The sequence below is a fragment of the Mastigoproctus giganteus genome, chromosome 10 (assembly GCF_048544385.1).
Source record: "Mastigoproctus giganteus isolate SK-2022 chromosome 10, ASM4854438v1, whole genome shotgun sequence".
NCBI lineage: Eukaryota > Metazoa > Arthropoda > Arachnida > Uropygi > Thelyphonidae > Mastigoproctus > Mastigoproctus giganteus.
In genome coordinates, this window is record NC_143584.1 from 54,869,878 (window position 1) to 54,884,850 (window position 14,973).

The window sequence follows — 14,973 nt, forward strand, 5'->3', positions numbered from 1 at the left end:
GTTACTGGTTATCATATACTTGGATTTTAGGAAAGCTTTTGATACTATGGCACATGGTTGTTGTTGTTATTTGGTTTTTAGGAGCATTAGCAACTAAGGCCATATTGCTCCGGGATATGCGGTGGTCATTCCCTGAATGACCTTTCCGCATCCTCCGTATTTGGTGGTGACGGGCTCGAACCCCGGTCTAATCAAGAAGCGTGTGCTACGCACTGCTGCTCCTTCCCACCTGGCTACGGAGGCGCCATGGCACATGGAAGACTACTGTACAAACTGGAGCAGTATAGCATTAAGGGCAAGTTGCTATAATGGATAAAAGGATGGTTGAGTGGGAGAAGACAGAGGGTGGTAATCAATGGACACTGCTCTTCACGGACTAATGTTATTAGTGGAGTCCCCCAGGATTCGGTGTTGGGCCCATTATTGTTTTCAGTATTTATCAATGATAGTGATGAAGATCAGGGTTAATGTCTAAGTTTGCAGACGATACGAAGGTTGGCAGGGTTGTTAATGACAGTAATGATAGTACACTACTGCAACAGGATCTGGAAAAGTTGAGCAGATGGGCTGAGAGGTGGCAACTGAAGTTTAACATTGACAAGTGTAAATTACTGCATATGGGTAGCAGTAACCCCAGAGTAACATACCAACTCTGTGGTACTATACTGACAGTGGTAGAGAAGGAAAATGACCTGGGAGTAATTGTACAGTCAGATATGAAGTTTTCTGAGCCGCGCAAAAAGGCTGCAAGAGTATCTCATGGTGTCTTGTCAATGATATACAGGAATTTTGCTAGCAGGGAAAAGTGGATGATTGTCCCCTTGTATAATGCAATAGTTAGGCCACACCTTGAGTACTGTATACAGGTCTGGAAGCCTCATTTTAGGAAAAATTGTAGAGCTGCTGGGACTAGTACAGAGAAGGGCAGTGAGATTGGTGAGTGAAACAAAGGGTTGGTGTTAACAAGAAAGGCTAAAGTTCTGCAAATTGCAGCTCCTGGAGACTAGACACCTGCGAGGTGATCTAATTGAAGTGTATAAGGCTCTTGAATGGATTGAGTAAGCTCAATGCTAATAGGATTCTTCCTCTTCCTCAGATTACTCACTTGAGGGAGCATAAATTCAAATTGAAGAAAGACAATTGTAGAATAGATGATCGGAAATCCCCCTTTAGCCAGTGAGTGTTGATAGTTGGAACGATCTTCCCTCTGTTGTAGTGGAAGTCAGCAGCTTAAATACGTTCAAGGCAGAACTAGACAAAACATTTGGAGTGAATGGATGGGTGAAATGGAAAGGGTTTTTTTTTTTTTTTTTTGGCTGATGCTATATAAGCTTTCTTTCTTGCATCATATGCCTCTACTAATGCTAATGTAATATAATTTATATAGTTATATAATTATAAGTTAATATAATAATTATTAACTATATAATTACATAGTTGATCATATTATATAAATAGTCACGTTTGTTAGTTTATTTTATTTTCAGAAAAGAATGAAAAGCATTACTTTTCTTTTATGACAGCAGCTATTGAATAGTCTGTCAGATGGTCTCTCAGCAAAGAAATTCAGAGAATGGCAGATCTAACACTTATCCATTATACGCAGCTATGCTACTCTATTCTGCTCTCAATGAACTCATTGTAGTCAACTATAGACGTTTCTTGTTGCACTGATCTACAATTCACTCTTGCTCATACATGGCTTTCAGCATTACACTGAACACTAATCTGATTTTGTTCACCACTTTCATTAGCCATTCTATTTGCAAATCTTTCTTTAATAAGCTCAAGTCATCTGTTTCTTCCTGCAATCCTTTACCTGTTTGCTTTAATTTCAGCTGCTTTTTCATTGCTCTGTCAAGCTCTATATCGCTGATTTCATATTTTCAGAAGTAGTCAATCCTGGCATTTTCTGTTTTCTAAAAATTAAAAAAATTATATAATGGAAATTTTGAAAATCAGTTGGAAAATTTTTGGATTTTTTTTTTTAATTTCAATTTTACTACTAAATAAAACCTATTGCATAAGGAATTGGATCAGAATCTTGTTTAGTCTTTGAGTTATTGAAGTTCAAAAAGCATCATGGACAGAGGACCGCAAGCAAATTAATTAATTATTATATATAAAATAATTATCAATATAAACTTGATAGAGTAATATGTATTTATTGTTGCATAACTGGTATATAGTGTTATTATTGTATAGTTTTGTTATTACTGTACAGTGGTATCATTATCAAAATTAAATTCAATTTGAGACTATTACACTAAATGGAAATCATGCCTCAGACCAGAGTAGCAAAGCAAAGGGCTCAAAGTAGTGGGAGTGCTGGTGGAGGGGGTGTACAATGGTATAATCATTGTACACCTCCCCCCACTCTGAATCACTTCCTTACAAAATGTACTGCTTGCTTGATGTTCATGGACTATCTGGAACAGGACATGATACAGCTAAGAGGAGATGTCTTTGTGTGTGTTTGATGTAGAGAGTGTAAAGATATTAGGCATCAACTCAGCATTTATGAGAGCTTGAAAAACAGGGAGCTGAGAGAGCATGAAGAACATCAAGCTCTCAGCTGTCCGTTTATTTTTATTTTAACAAATTCCCTTTATTAAGTAAAAGGTTAAACTATAAAAATGAAAAAAACATAATATTACATACAAGGGAATCAACAGCAATGTGCTAGGTCATTCGCTGATGAACTCCCCAGCAGCTCCGAGTACCTTGCGGTGCCAAGATTTTTAAGTCAAAAACCATCAATCCCATACAAAGGAGCAAGGACGCAGAAGACTTACACCAAACTCCTCTGTATGAGATTGTTACTGACGATACAATAGAACTGATGAGATATTCTGCTTCTATTAACCTTTTGAGACTCACGTTGTTACTGTAATAGTCAGATTTTATGCAGTGAACATGCTCAAAGTCCAGACTGGCCCTTACAATCTGGACATCCGTAAGATAGACGGAGCGATCCTGAGCACAAAGGTCTGGTTTCCTGATACCCTCATCAGTTGAAAACCGAGGATCCTTTCTAACCTTCCAGCCCCTCTGGCACAACCAATTTTCTACCAGGTTTACTATAGCGACATGTCTTTTAACTCTAACACAGTGTTCTATGACACCTTTGTGCTATGTGGGCGAGCAACTAGACTGCATTGCATCCAGCTCTGCATTGCCTACCCATACCACACCCTCTTTATGTTCTAGAGAAGGTAGGAAGGGCATTGATCCTAGTTTTCACTAGGTCAACAAAAGCATGGCCGGATAGCAATTTGGTTCTGTCACCCACCGACTGGTGTTGTGAACGAACCTGGTTAGAATTTTTGAAACAACAACCATCATAGGGGCTGTGAAGGAGATCCCTCCATCTCTTCTTTATGGATGCTTTAGAATCTATAAATACATTTCCATCCTTTAACAAATTCTTAGCCGAACTCAGTTCTTTCGTTATGGATGGCCTTTCAATCAAGTAGCATACTAGGTCAGAAGCAGAGCCCAGCTGCTTCTCTAATCTTGTTCTTCGATAAGGGAATAACATAGCGATGGGATACCTAGCCCCCCCATCCAATGTCAGCATAAAAGTATGCATTTACCACATCATTTGGCAACCTAAGCCATTTCTTAATAGCAAGTCTAACCTGAGTGTCCCAGGCATTAAGTCTGGAAGCCGTTACCCTCCCCAGCACTAGACAATGATAAAATCTAGGCATAAACAGCCTCTGCTGGGGTTTTAAGGCTGCCCCAGCAGATCACCCAGGGAGACAGTAGGATAAGATTTACCAGAGACATCAGGGGCTATTTCTAGGTCCAATTAATATATCCTGAAGGTAACCTGGCTTCACCTATTAGGAAGTTCTTGGGCTCCACTTTGACCTTCTGCCTACCCAAGGCCACCCAAGATAGTGTCCAACTCTTCTCAACATTGATTCTAAGACCCCTGGTACTGAAGAAATTATTCATCCAATCTAAAAAACACTGCAATCCGGATTGTGTGGAAGCCGCCAGGATGAGGTCATCAGCAAAGGCCAAAGCATTCACATTATATTGTCCAAGGTTAAAACCAATATATGAGAGAATTTTACAAAATAATTGGTCTAAAACCAAATTAAAAATGAAAGGTGACAAAGGATCACCTTGTCGCACCCCACTAGTTGGACATAGCTTTAAGTAATCACCACTGAACCTCATCAAGGAGCAGTGCAATTTAAAAATATAATTAATAAAAGTTACAGGCAAATGTCTCCTCCGTAGCACCTCAATAATAACTTGAGGTGCTACGGAGAGTCTTCAGCTCCTTTCTTGCAACATTGATCAATTATTGTAAAATAATCGTATTTTCGGCAGCTTCATCAATTGGAAGAAAGGCTTTCTGTCTGTTATCCAACTTCATCATATATGACAGTCTGCTTGCAAGGATCATGTGATATGTTCTCAGTATAATAGAAGACACACTTATTGGTCTGAATTCAGATAGTTATTTTGAATAGACCTTTGGAATAAATATAGTATATGCATCATACAAACACACTGGGAAATAAAATCAACCCATAAAAATATGTGCATAGGGTCAATTGTACTTGCACTTCAGCCAACACAGCAGCAACCTCCAAGGCAGAATGTGCTGGTCCCACAGAAAGTAACCATAATCAGACTATTGTCAGGAAAAGAGGAAATATATTTTGCAAAAAGGATAAGTGGATTAGGACCAGGGCATGTCTGTCAGGTGCAAAAGTTGATGGGTTGTAGTGCATTCATCATCCTTTAATGGTACAAAGAGTGACATTGTTGTACACATTGGCACTAATGACATTAAGAGCAGGAGAGCTGAACACTTACTTGTTCAATGAGAAAAAGTCACAAGTAGGATTAAATTTGAAGGTGCCTGCAATTCTGAGGCTCACCGGCTAGAATTTTTTCAGTGTGGTCTGTGCTTGTTAACAGGAGCGACTGCTTCCACAGGGATGGGCAACACTTAAACAGAAAAGGTTCAAGAATATTTACTGATGCTATTGAGGCAGTGTTGGGTGGGTTGGAAAACTGCCAGCTTGGGGGGGGGAGATGTTGTTGTTATTTGGTTTTTAGGAGCATTAGCAACTAAGGCTATATTGCTCTGGGATATGCGGTGGTCATTCCCTGACCTTTCCGCATCCTCCGTATTTGGTGGTGAACGGGCTCAAACCCCTGTCTAATCAAGAAGCGTGTGCTACGCACTGCTGCATCCCACCTGGCTACGGAGGCGCCTAAGGGGGGGATACACAGACTAATAGATCAACAACAGCCACAGGCAGATGTGACAGTGATTCTTGCATTGCTTCTACTGGAATGTTCAGCAGCCTGGAAAGCAAAGCACCAGAGATTTCAAGGTCTGCTGTGGGTTCATGAACAAGGAAATAATACAGAGGCTGACTAAGAACTTATGGTAACTAAGAACACAAATACTAAAGGTATAGTAAAATTTGATGAATTTGAAGCAATGGTAAAGTCATAAAATGCAGTCATCATCCAGTTGACATTGGCAGCCAATGCAATATTGAGTTATATTTGTGTCAGAAAGAACAGACAGGATGGGGGGGGACATTGTGCTCTTAGTTAAGAAGCACATAAAATCTAAGTGCATCCAGTTGACACGGGCAGCCAGTGCAATATTGAGTTACAATTTGTGCAGGTGTTTTCCCAATGTGTATGATTCAATCCAGTCTCCCTAAACAAAAGAACAATTACTGCTGCAGCCTCCTGTAAAATGCAGGTAAACATCTAGTGGGTAGGGCAGGTGGAAAGAATTTGTTTACACTCTTGAGTACCATACAATGGATTCTCAATTATCTGGGGTCAGATTATCTAACATGGAATTAATTACAGGTGTTTTTTTTACATTTGTAACATTAACGTATTCAAGGCTATTCAATTCTCAGAAACCTCATTTCCACCTTTGCTTTCTGTCGACTAGCTCATTCAAGTGAAAATTCAATAGTAATTCAGTTTTACTGCTATTTCATGGTTGGCTGTTTCAATGAATGATTAAGGATTGCTTATAAATCTGTTTTAACAGAACAACTCCTCAGCACTGTGGAAGTTTTATCAAAAGAACCATTTGAGGAGAGGTTCACTAATACAGCTAATGGTTTAAGTAGAGTGATCTGAAAATTTAAAGATTCTGGGCAGCAGGATGTGCAACGCAGAGAAGGAAGGAAACCTGTTACTTTTTTTTTTTTTTTTTTTTTTTATGAAAACCCCAAACACGAAAGGTATCAAAACCTATAGTACTTAGTACCGTGCATGGATTGAAAGAGAAGTATGGGGGGGGGGGGGGGGATGCCGGAAACTTTGCTCTAGAGACTAAACATGGGTTTCGCCACTTCAAGCCTCCAATAAGCAAAGTGGTGGTATTTCACCGGTTGATGAAAGTCATCTACCACTGCTTGAGTTGCCTACTGTTCAAATTCTTTCCTCAAGATAATATGGATGGAGTAATGGAAGCAATTCTGAAAGGTTTCCTCATAAAATATATATATTTTTAGATTACTTTCTAACCTAAAATTTAATTTGTTAAATGTTATTTATTAGGAAAAAAATTAATACTCTGTGATAACTCTATTTGTATAAATTTCTAATTTCCAATTTAGGACCTTATCAACACCACAGTTTAAAACGAGCTTTGAAATATTGTCAATCATAGCGCACATAAATAAAAATAATGTTCTGGAATATATCAATGCCAGAAATCGATTACTCACCTGATTTAGCTTTTAAGTTTATTCAAATTTTACATACCTCCTTATCTATTGCATTTTTCAAAATAAAATATTACAACAATTCTACAACTAGCATATATTATTTAAAATAGAGATACTCTTGTACAAAATCTGTGACAGGTCAATCTCATGACCTTGTTTATTTTTAAAACAGCTCATATAGTGCTGGCCTCGGGTTTAAAGATTGTAGTACATAATAAAAGTATTAGGTTTTCTGAGTTGTGTATACATTCTAAAAAAGCATATAATAATAAACAATAATATCTCAATTGCCTCAAATGGAAATGAAATTATTTGTTCTTACCATTCTATAACACAAATCCAAAATATACATGCTTAAACCTAAAGAAACTGGGTCAAAACAAGAGCAGGTAACAATTCTAGTTCCTGTATGGTAATTTATTTCTGGCAAATTAATTTGGTTAAATCAAAGCTTTTCTCAATAAATCAATTAGGCAATCTGTTTCCCCTCTGCACCCCTGTTAACTTGTTATAGAAGTTAAAGTATTAAGAAATTGCCTTGTTTGGCCAAGTTGGGCTACCTAAAAGCATATACATATTGAGAACTGTGGTGTACTCTGAAAAGCCATTTGAGATATTTTATGTTGAGTTTCAGTAATTATTAAACAACTCTTTGAGAAAAATAAATACGTTCACTCTAAAAAATTTAGAGTGAACGTTTATCTTGAAATGCACATTACACTGCATTTCAAGATAAACTTAGCATCTAATTTAATTTATTCTATCTGATGGCTGCCTGCTAAACTAATTCTTTAGAGCAGTTAAACAGTTTTTTTTTAAAGAAAATTAAACTACACTTTTTTGAAAGAGAAAAGTAGATAATTAACAACCTTCAAATGTTTCTTTCTTTTTTTTTTTTTTTTTTGTTTGTTCTCTTGTATGCAGGCATTTCTTTCTCTTAAAAGCTTTATTTTCCAATATTCCAACTTGAGTGAAGAAACCAATCTTTCTCTTATGATCATAACATATCTTCCTGAGAGAAAACTTTCACTAAATAAACATTTTATTTCCACATATTCTATCTTTCAACTGTTTTTTTTTTTCTTTTATATTCCTAACTGATATAGAATAACTATCATTTACAATAAAATTTCTTCCATTTTAAACTTTTTTCGATACCATAATTAATAACATTAAGAAACACATAAAATCCAAGGAAGTGAAGCCAGTCACTGGACAGTGCAGCGTCGAGTCAGTTTGGTGTGACATAAGCACTGGGAGATCGAAATTGAGAGTAGGAGTGTGCTATAGACCTAATGACTCTGATGAATATAATAAGAAACTGTACAGGAAAATAGAGTGGACCAGTAAATCAGAGAGTCTTATTATGGAGGATTTTAATTTCCCAGATATTGATTGGAATTTGTGGGTTGGTCACTCACACATTAACAAGGCTTTTGTGGATTTATTGGATGATTGTTTTCTACATCAGCATGTTTGGGAAGCAACTAGAGGGAGTAATACTCTTAATCTGATTATCAGTAGTGATTCTTCATGCATTAAGAATCTGCAGATAAATGAATCACCAGGTGGCAGTGATCACAGGGTGCTGAAGTGGGATTTACACAAAGAGATAACTACTATTAGGGGTAAAGGGAAGGGTTTTTGCTTTTGTAAAGGTGACTACGATGGTCTGAGACAGTATTTAAAATTCTATACGGTGGGACCAACTGATGATGTTACCAACAGCAAATTCAAAATGGGAAGCATTCAAAGAATTTATCTTGGAAGCTACTAGGCTTTACATACCAACTAAGAAATATTGTCCAAGGTTTAGGCCTAAATGGATGTCAGATGAACTAATGAGACATATGGCAGAGAAGAAAAATGCATGGGATACATATAAATTAATGGGTGAAAAGGAAGCCTATGATAGATATAAGCTGGTCTGTAACAAAGTCACAAAGGAGATTAGGCAGATTATGAGAAATCCTTGGCAAAGGATGCAAAGAAAAACAGAAAAGCGTTCTTTACCTATGTAAACTCTAGAAGGAAAGGGATGAATCAGATTGGTCCACTAGATATTGATGGTTCAACAGTTGAGGATCCTGCTCAGGTGGCTAACAAACTAAATGAGTATTTTGCATCTACATTCACACATGAGGAGTTATTCAGGAAGGGGAATGCCGGAGGTGAAGTAAACTCTGACAGTGAGCTAGATGATTTTGTAATAACTGAGAGGAAAGTGGAGGAGAAATTGTTGAGGATAAACATAAAAAAGGCACCTGGGGTGGATGGGATCTACCCAGTTATATTAAAGGAGGCAGCAAAGGAAGTAAGCAAATCCTTAGCCATAATTATGAGAGCTTCTTTGGACTCAGGGGAGGTACACATGGACTGGAGATGTGCAAATGTGACCCCAATTCATAAAGGAGGATCAAAGGCTGACACAAGTAATTATAGACCTGTGAGTTTAACTTCTGTTCCAGGAAAATTAATGGAGGCACTGGTTAAAAGAAGCACTGCAGGATCATCTAGACACAAGACTTCAGTTATAGCTCGGACACAGCATGGTTTTGTTAAGGGAAAATCTTGCCTGACCAATTTGATTGGATACTATGATGCAGTCACAAAAGAACTGGATGCAGGGAATAACTTTGATATTATATATTTGGGTCTTAGAAAGGCTTTTGATACTGTTGCACATGGAAGTCTGCTCCACAAATTAGAGCAGTGTGGCACTGGATGCAAATTGCTGCTATGGATAAAGGGATGGTTGAGGGGGAGAAGACAGAGAGTGGTAATCAATGGACACTGCTCATCATGGACTAATGTTATCAGTGGAATCCCTCAGGGTTCAGTGTTGGGTCCATTATTGTTTTCTGTATTTATAAATGATGCTGATGATAGTATATCAAGCTTAATGTCCAAGTTTGCAGACGATACAAAGGTTAGCAGGGTTGTTAAGGACACTACTGACGCTATGCTGCTGCAACAAGATCTGGAAAGGTTGAGCAGATGGGCTGAGAGGTGGCAAATGAAGTTTAACCTTGACAAATTTAAAGTACTACATATGCGAAACAGCAACCCCAGAGCAACATATCAACTCTGTGGTATTACACTGACAGTGGTAGAGAATGAAAAGGACCTGGGGTAATTGTGCAGGCAGATATGAAATTTGAGCAGTGCAGACAGGCTGCAACAGTAGTTCATGGTGTCTTGTCAATGATATACAGGAATTTTTCTAGCAGGGATAAGGAGGTGATTATTCCATTGTATAAGGCAATGGTCAGGCCACACCTTGAGTACTGTATACAGGTCTGGAGGCCTCATTTCAAGAAGGATGTAGAGCTGCTGGAACAAGTACAAAGAAGGGCAACAAGATTAGTGAATGGAACAAAGGGTTGCTCTTACGAAGAAAGGCTTAAGTTTTGCAAATTACAGTGTCTGGAGACTAGGCACCGACGAGGTGATCTGATAGAGGTGTGTAAAGCCTTGAATGGTTTGAGCATGCTCAATGCCGACGGGAATCTTCCTCTCAATCAGAATAATCACCTGAGAGGGCATAAATTCAGATTGAGGAAAGACAGATGTAGGATAGATGTGTGGAAATTTGCCTTCATCCAATGGGTAGTTGGTTGGTGGAACAGACTTCTATCCCTTGTTGTGAAAGTTGATAGCCTAAATAAATTTAAGGCTCAGCCGGACAGGTATTTCGAACGAACAGAGGGGTGAAATGGAAGTGTGTTTTTTTTTTTTTGGCTTATACTGCATAAGCTTGCTTTTTTGCATCATATGCCTCTACTAATGCTAATGCTAACATATCATTCAACAGTTTATCTTTTTTCTCTCTCACCTGCTTTTTTTTTTTTCTTTTTTTTCTCTTTGCACGTCTTGTGGTCACTCACATATCAATTCATAATCCATTGCTAATCTTGTTAAGTAACAGCAATAGAAAATCCCACGACCTAATAAATTTGCCCGTGTGGGTGAAGTGCAGTAAAAAATTTTATGGTTCTGAAGTGAAACTTTCACCTGACACAACAATCAACTGCTTTGGATAATGTTCATTGAGCTATTAATTTGCAGATTCTTGAGTGCTTTGTCAAACATGCCCATTTTTCCTAATAACAGCCAGAAAATGGAGGGTACCAGATAATGGATTGCTGAATTTCAGAGATTCATCTGCACCCCATGATATCCATTATCATATAATGGAGATCTTTATTTAAGGTTCAAGTACCAGTTACAAACCACTTTACAAGTATGAAAATAATTCTTACCTCTTCTTGCAACAATTCATTCCTTTTTTGCAGATACTCGCACAAGGTACCTCCTGTTTCAAAAATAATATATATTAAGCTTCTTAAAACAATGAGAAAAATTTCAATGTGCATATTATAAAAAAAGTTGGTCACATATTTTTACATACAGTTCTTATAGAATCTGTAAATGATTTTATCACCCAAAAACTTTTTAATATTCCAAATTGAAAAACAATCAACAACAATATTACAGTTAAGAAAGGGCATTATATGGTGGTTCCTATAAACATTTGAAAAAAAAATGCTATATAATCAAAATATATATATTTTAGTGTTGAAAGAGGTCTTTATTTCTAAAATGTCCTCTAACTGAAATCTACAAGGGAGGTTCAATAAAGAATCGCCCAGATCTAGCTGCAGATGTGCTAACCTGTTGATTCTTGGCATAGGTTTTAGTCCTTCTCTACATAGCCACCGTGCAGATTTACACATTTTTCCCCATCGATAGATGAGGCTACGGATACCGTTTTTGTAGAAGTGGTGAGGTTGGTCTTTGAACCATGACTCTGTTGCAGAAATGAGTGTCCCGTCATCGGGGAAGTGGGTCCCCGAAGAAATGATTTGAGGGAAGGAAACAAGAAGTCCGATGGTGCAAGATCGGGTGAGTAGGCTGGATGGGGCAGTATTTCATATCCACAAGTGGTCGCTTGTGTTGTTGCAATTTCAGAAGTGTGAACTGGGGCATTGTCTTGAAGCATTCTCACACCTTTGGACAGCATGCCACGCCTACATGTTTTGATTTTCTCCCAAAATTTTTTTAGTAAGTTGGCATAATAGGCACCTGTAATTGTTCTACCTTTCAGCAAGTAATCAGTCATTATTATGCTTTCTCATCCCAAAACACTGTCAGCAAGATCTTTCCTGCTGACACTTGAACCCTTGCCTTCTTGAGGGGTGGGGAACCATGATGTTGCCATTCCATGGACTGCTTTTTACTTTCAGGGTCGAAATGGTGTATCCAACTTTCATCCTGAGTGATTAGACAAGAGAAAAAGTCTTCCTCATTTTTGTTTTTTGGCACAGGGCTAACAACTCTTGTGATTTCTGTTGTCGATCAGCCTTCTGGAAACCAGTCAATAATTGAGGAAATCCATCTTGCACTCAATTTCTGTAAATGGAGTTGGTCATGAAGGACTGTTTCAACAGAGCCCGCACTAATCTTCACCTCCTGAGACAATTCATGCACAGATATCCGGCGATCTTCCATGATTAACGGTTCCACTTTTCTGATTGTGCTGTCGTCAGTGGCTGAATGGAAATGACCTGAAATGGGCTCATATTCTACCATTGTCCGACCACACCTAAACTGTCTATGCCAGTGTTTCACAATGACATAGGATGGGGCTTCATCCTAATATACAGCAGTCATCTCCTCGTGGATTTCTTTTGATTTCCCCTTCAAGAACAGATACCGGATTACAGCTCTGGCTTCAACTTTGTCCATGATGCTACTTCGTCACACATTCAGCTCTGTAAGAGAAAAACAAATTAAGGCACAGACCTGAAATTTTACACCTTTAGTATAGAGATATGTATGATGCTACACACAAAATATCATGACTCTGCAATATGTGGAAGTAGGTGAGGGCAATTTTTTATTGACCCACCCTTGTATAAATAATTTCATTTGACAATTGCATCTTTACAAAACTCAACAGCGATTCAAAGCTGATGTTGTTTATATCATTTTACACCTTAATTTACCAAACTACAGGTTTCCTATTTTTAATGAATGGTCTGACAGCAACAAAATGCTCTCTGAAACTAATTCAATAATTAATAATACTATATTATAATCTGTTTTACTGTTTGGGGCACAGTATGTTACCTCCTGAGATGGTGAAGCCTTTGGCTTGCATACTTTTTTTTAGTAACAATTATCCACAAATCTACTTAACATCATTAATTTCATTCCATCTCAGGAGGTAACAAAGCATTCCCTAGACAGAAAGACAGAATTATAATGCAGTCATCATCATCATCTTCCTCACTGTTCCAGACTAAGTTTGGGTCAGGTGAGTTAAAGCCTTTCATCTTTTTTTGTCTTCCCAGATCTTGTCTTTCTCTCCCATTCCCTCCCACTCAATTCCCTTTGTTTCTGTATCTTCTCTAATCTGATCTCCTCATCTCTTCTTGGGTCTTCCTCTCTGCCTCTTCTTGTCCATTTTCATCTCAAAAATTCTTTCTTGTTCATTCTCTTCATGTGTCCAAACATTGCAAATGTGATGTAATCATTTTCTCCCTCAGACTTTCTATTCCCAACTTCATTCTTATCACAGTATTTCTTATTTTACCTCTTCTAGTTTTAGCTAGCATAGTCCTTAGCATCTTCATTTCCATTGCTTGGATGCTGCTAGAATCCTTTTTATTCGTTCTGCACGTCTTGGCAGCATAGGTCAATATAAGTTCCAAATATGCTCTATTTATCAGCTTTTTACACTTCGTTGGAACTTCTCTAGCCCATAACAGGCTATTAACATTACAGAAGAAACCCTGGCTTGCTATTTTCTCCTAGTTATTTCCATATCTAGGCTGCCATCCTTTGTTATTAATAAACTCCCTAAGTACTTAAATTTATCTACCTCTTCCAACATTTCCTTTCCCAATTTTACGCTCACCTCTCCCCCTTGTCCATCTCCCCCTCTTTGCTTTTCTGGCTACTTATCTTTATACCATACTCACACTAACTACTATTTTCCAATGTATTAGTTTCTCTTGAAGTTCTTCCTCCCTGTTTGCTCCTCCTCTTTTTTTTTCCCCTTTATCACCCACCACTCCAAGAGTGGTCGATGATAAAAATGTACTTTTTATTATTGTTAAAATATACTTTTTATTACTGTCCATGACAATAATAAAAAGTAGTGGTGCAAAGATCTTTGCACAGTATCATATGCCTTTTCAAGGAATACCAGAAAAAGGCTCTCGGCAAACTCCCAGTGTCTTTCTAGCAATTCTCTTAAGGCAAATATCAAGTCAATTGTTGGCCTACCTCTTCTAAATCCATACTGCTCTTCCCTCATTCTCTCTTCTATTTTATTCCTCAACCTTGTCTCAAGAATTCACTCAAAGATTTTAGTAAAGTGGCATAATAGGGTGATTCCCCTATATTGTTGAATTCTCTTCTGGACCCTTTCTTAAAAATTGGTGTAACGATTCCCCTTGTCCAATCATCTGATATTCTTTTCTCTTTCCAAACTAGGCTGATAATATCATAAAGCCATTTTAGTCCAATACTGCCTGCAGCCCTAATGACTTCAACTGATAACTCATCTACTCCAAGTGATTTTCCATTCTTTGTCTTTTTCATTGCTTCTTTTACTTCATCGAGACCAACTTTTGGACTCTCTTTACCCACTGTGAATTCTGCTCTTCTTATACCATCTTCCTTACCATTGGCCTTAGCATTATGCAGAGTTGAAAAATAGTCGTACCAATGTTTCCTGATTTCCTTCTCATCCATGATTAGTTATCCATCTATATCGATTAAGAACCCAGTTTCTTCATTGTTCCTTGTCTTATTCCTCAACAACCCATATATCATCTTTCTATTTCCATTAATATCCTTCTCTAATTTATGTGTAAACTCCATCCAACTTTTGTCCTTTTCTTCCTTGACAATTCTCTTTACTTAATTTTTTTTCTCATTATATGGCTATCATTCCCTATCTGGCTTACGAGGCTAGTAATTATATATTTATAAAATTACTAGTATTATATATATATATATATATATATATATATATATATATATATATACACACACACACTCTAACAGGCAGCTAAATGATTTTATAATAACGGAGATCAAATTAGAGGAGAAAATGTTGAAGTTGAACATAAAAAACAAAAAGGCACCTGTGGTGAATGGAATCTATCCAGTTATATTGAAAGAGGCAGCGAGGGCAGTTAGCAAACCCTTAGCCATAATAATG

General features: G+C 37.6%; 1 protein-coding gene across 2 annotated transcripts in view; it reads right to left on the reverse strand.

Moving 5' to 3' along the window:
- Positions 1 to 14,973, reverse strand: part of LOC150079036 (serine/threonine-protein kinase Nek8-like) — a 266,092-nt gene that overhangs the window by 231,934 nt on the left and 19,185 nt on the right. For both annotated transcript variants that reach the window (XM_090384054.1, XM_090384055.1), the window contains exon 3: positions 11,000 to 11,052. In XM_090384054.1, coding sequence (XP_090240180.1) covers positions 11,000 to 11,052 — 53 coding nt within the window. The remainder of the gene's footprint in view (positions 1 to 10,999; positions 11,053 to 14,973) is intronic.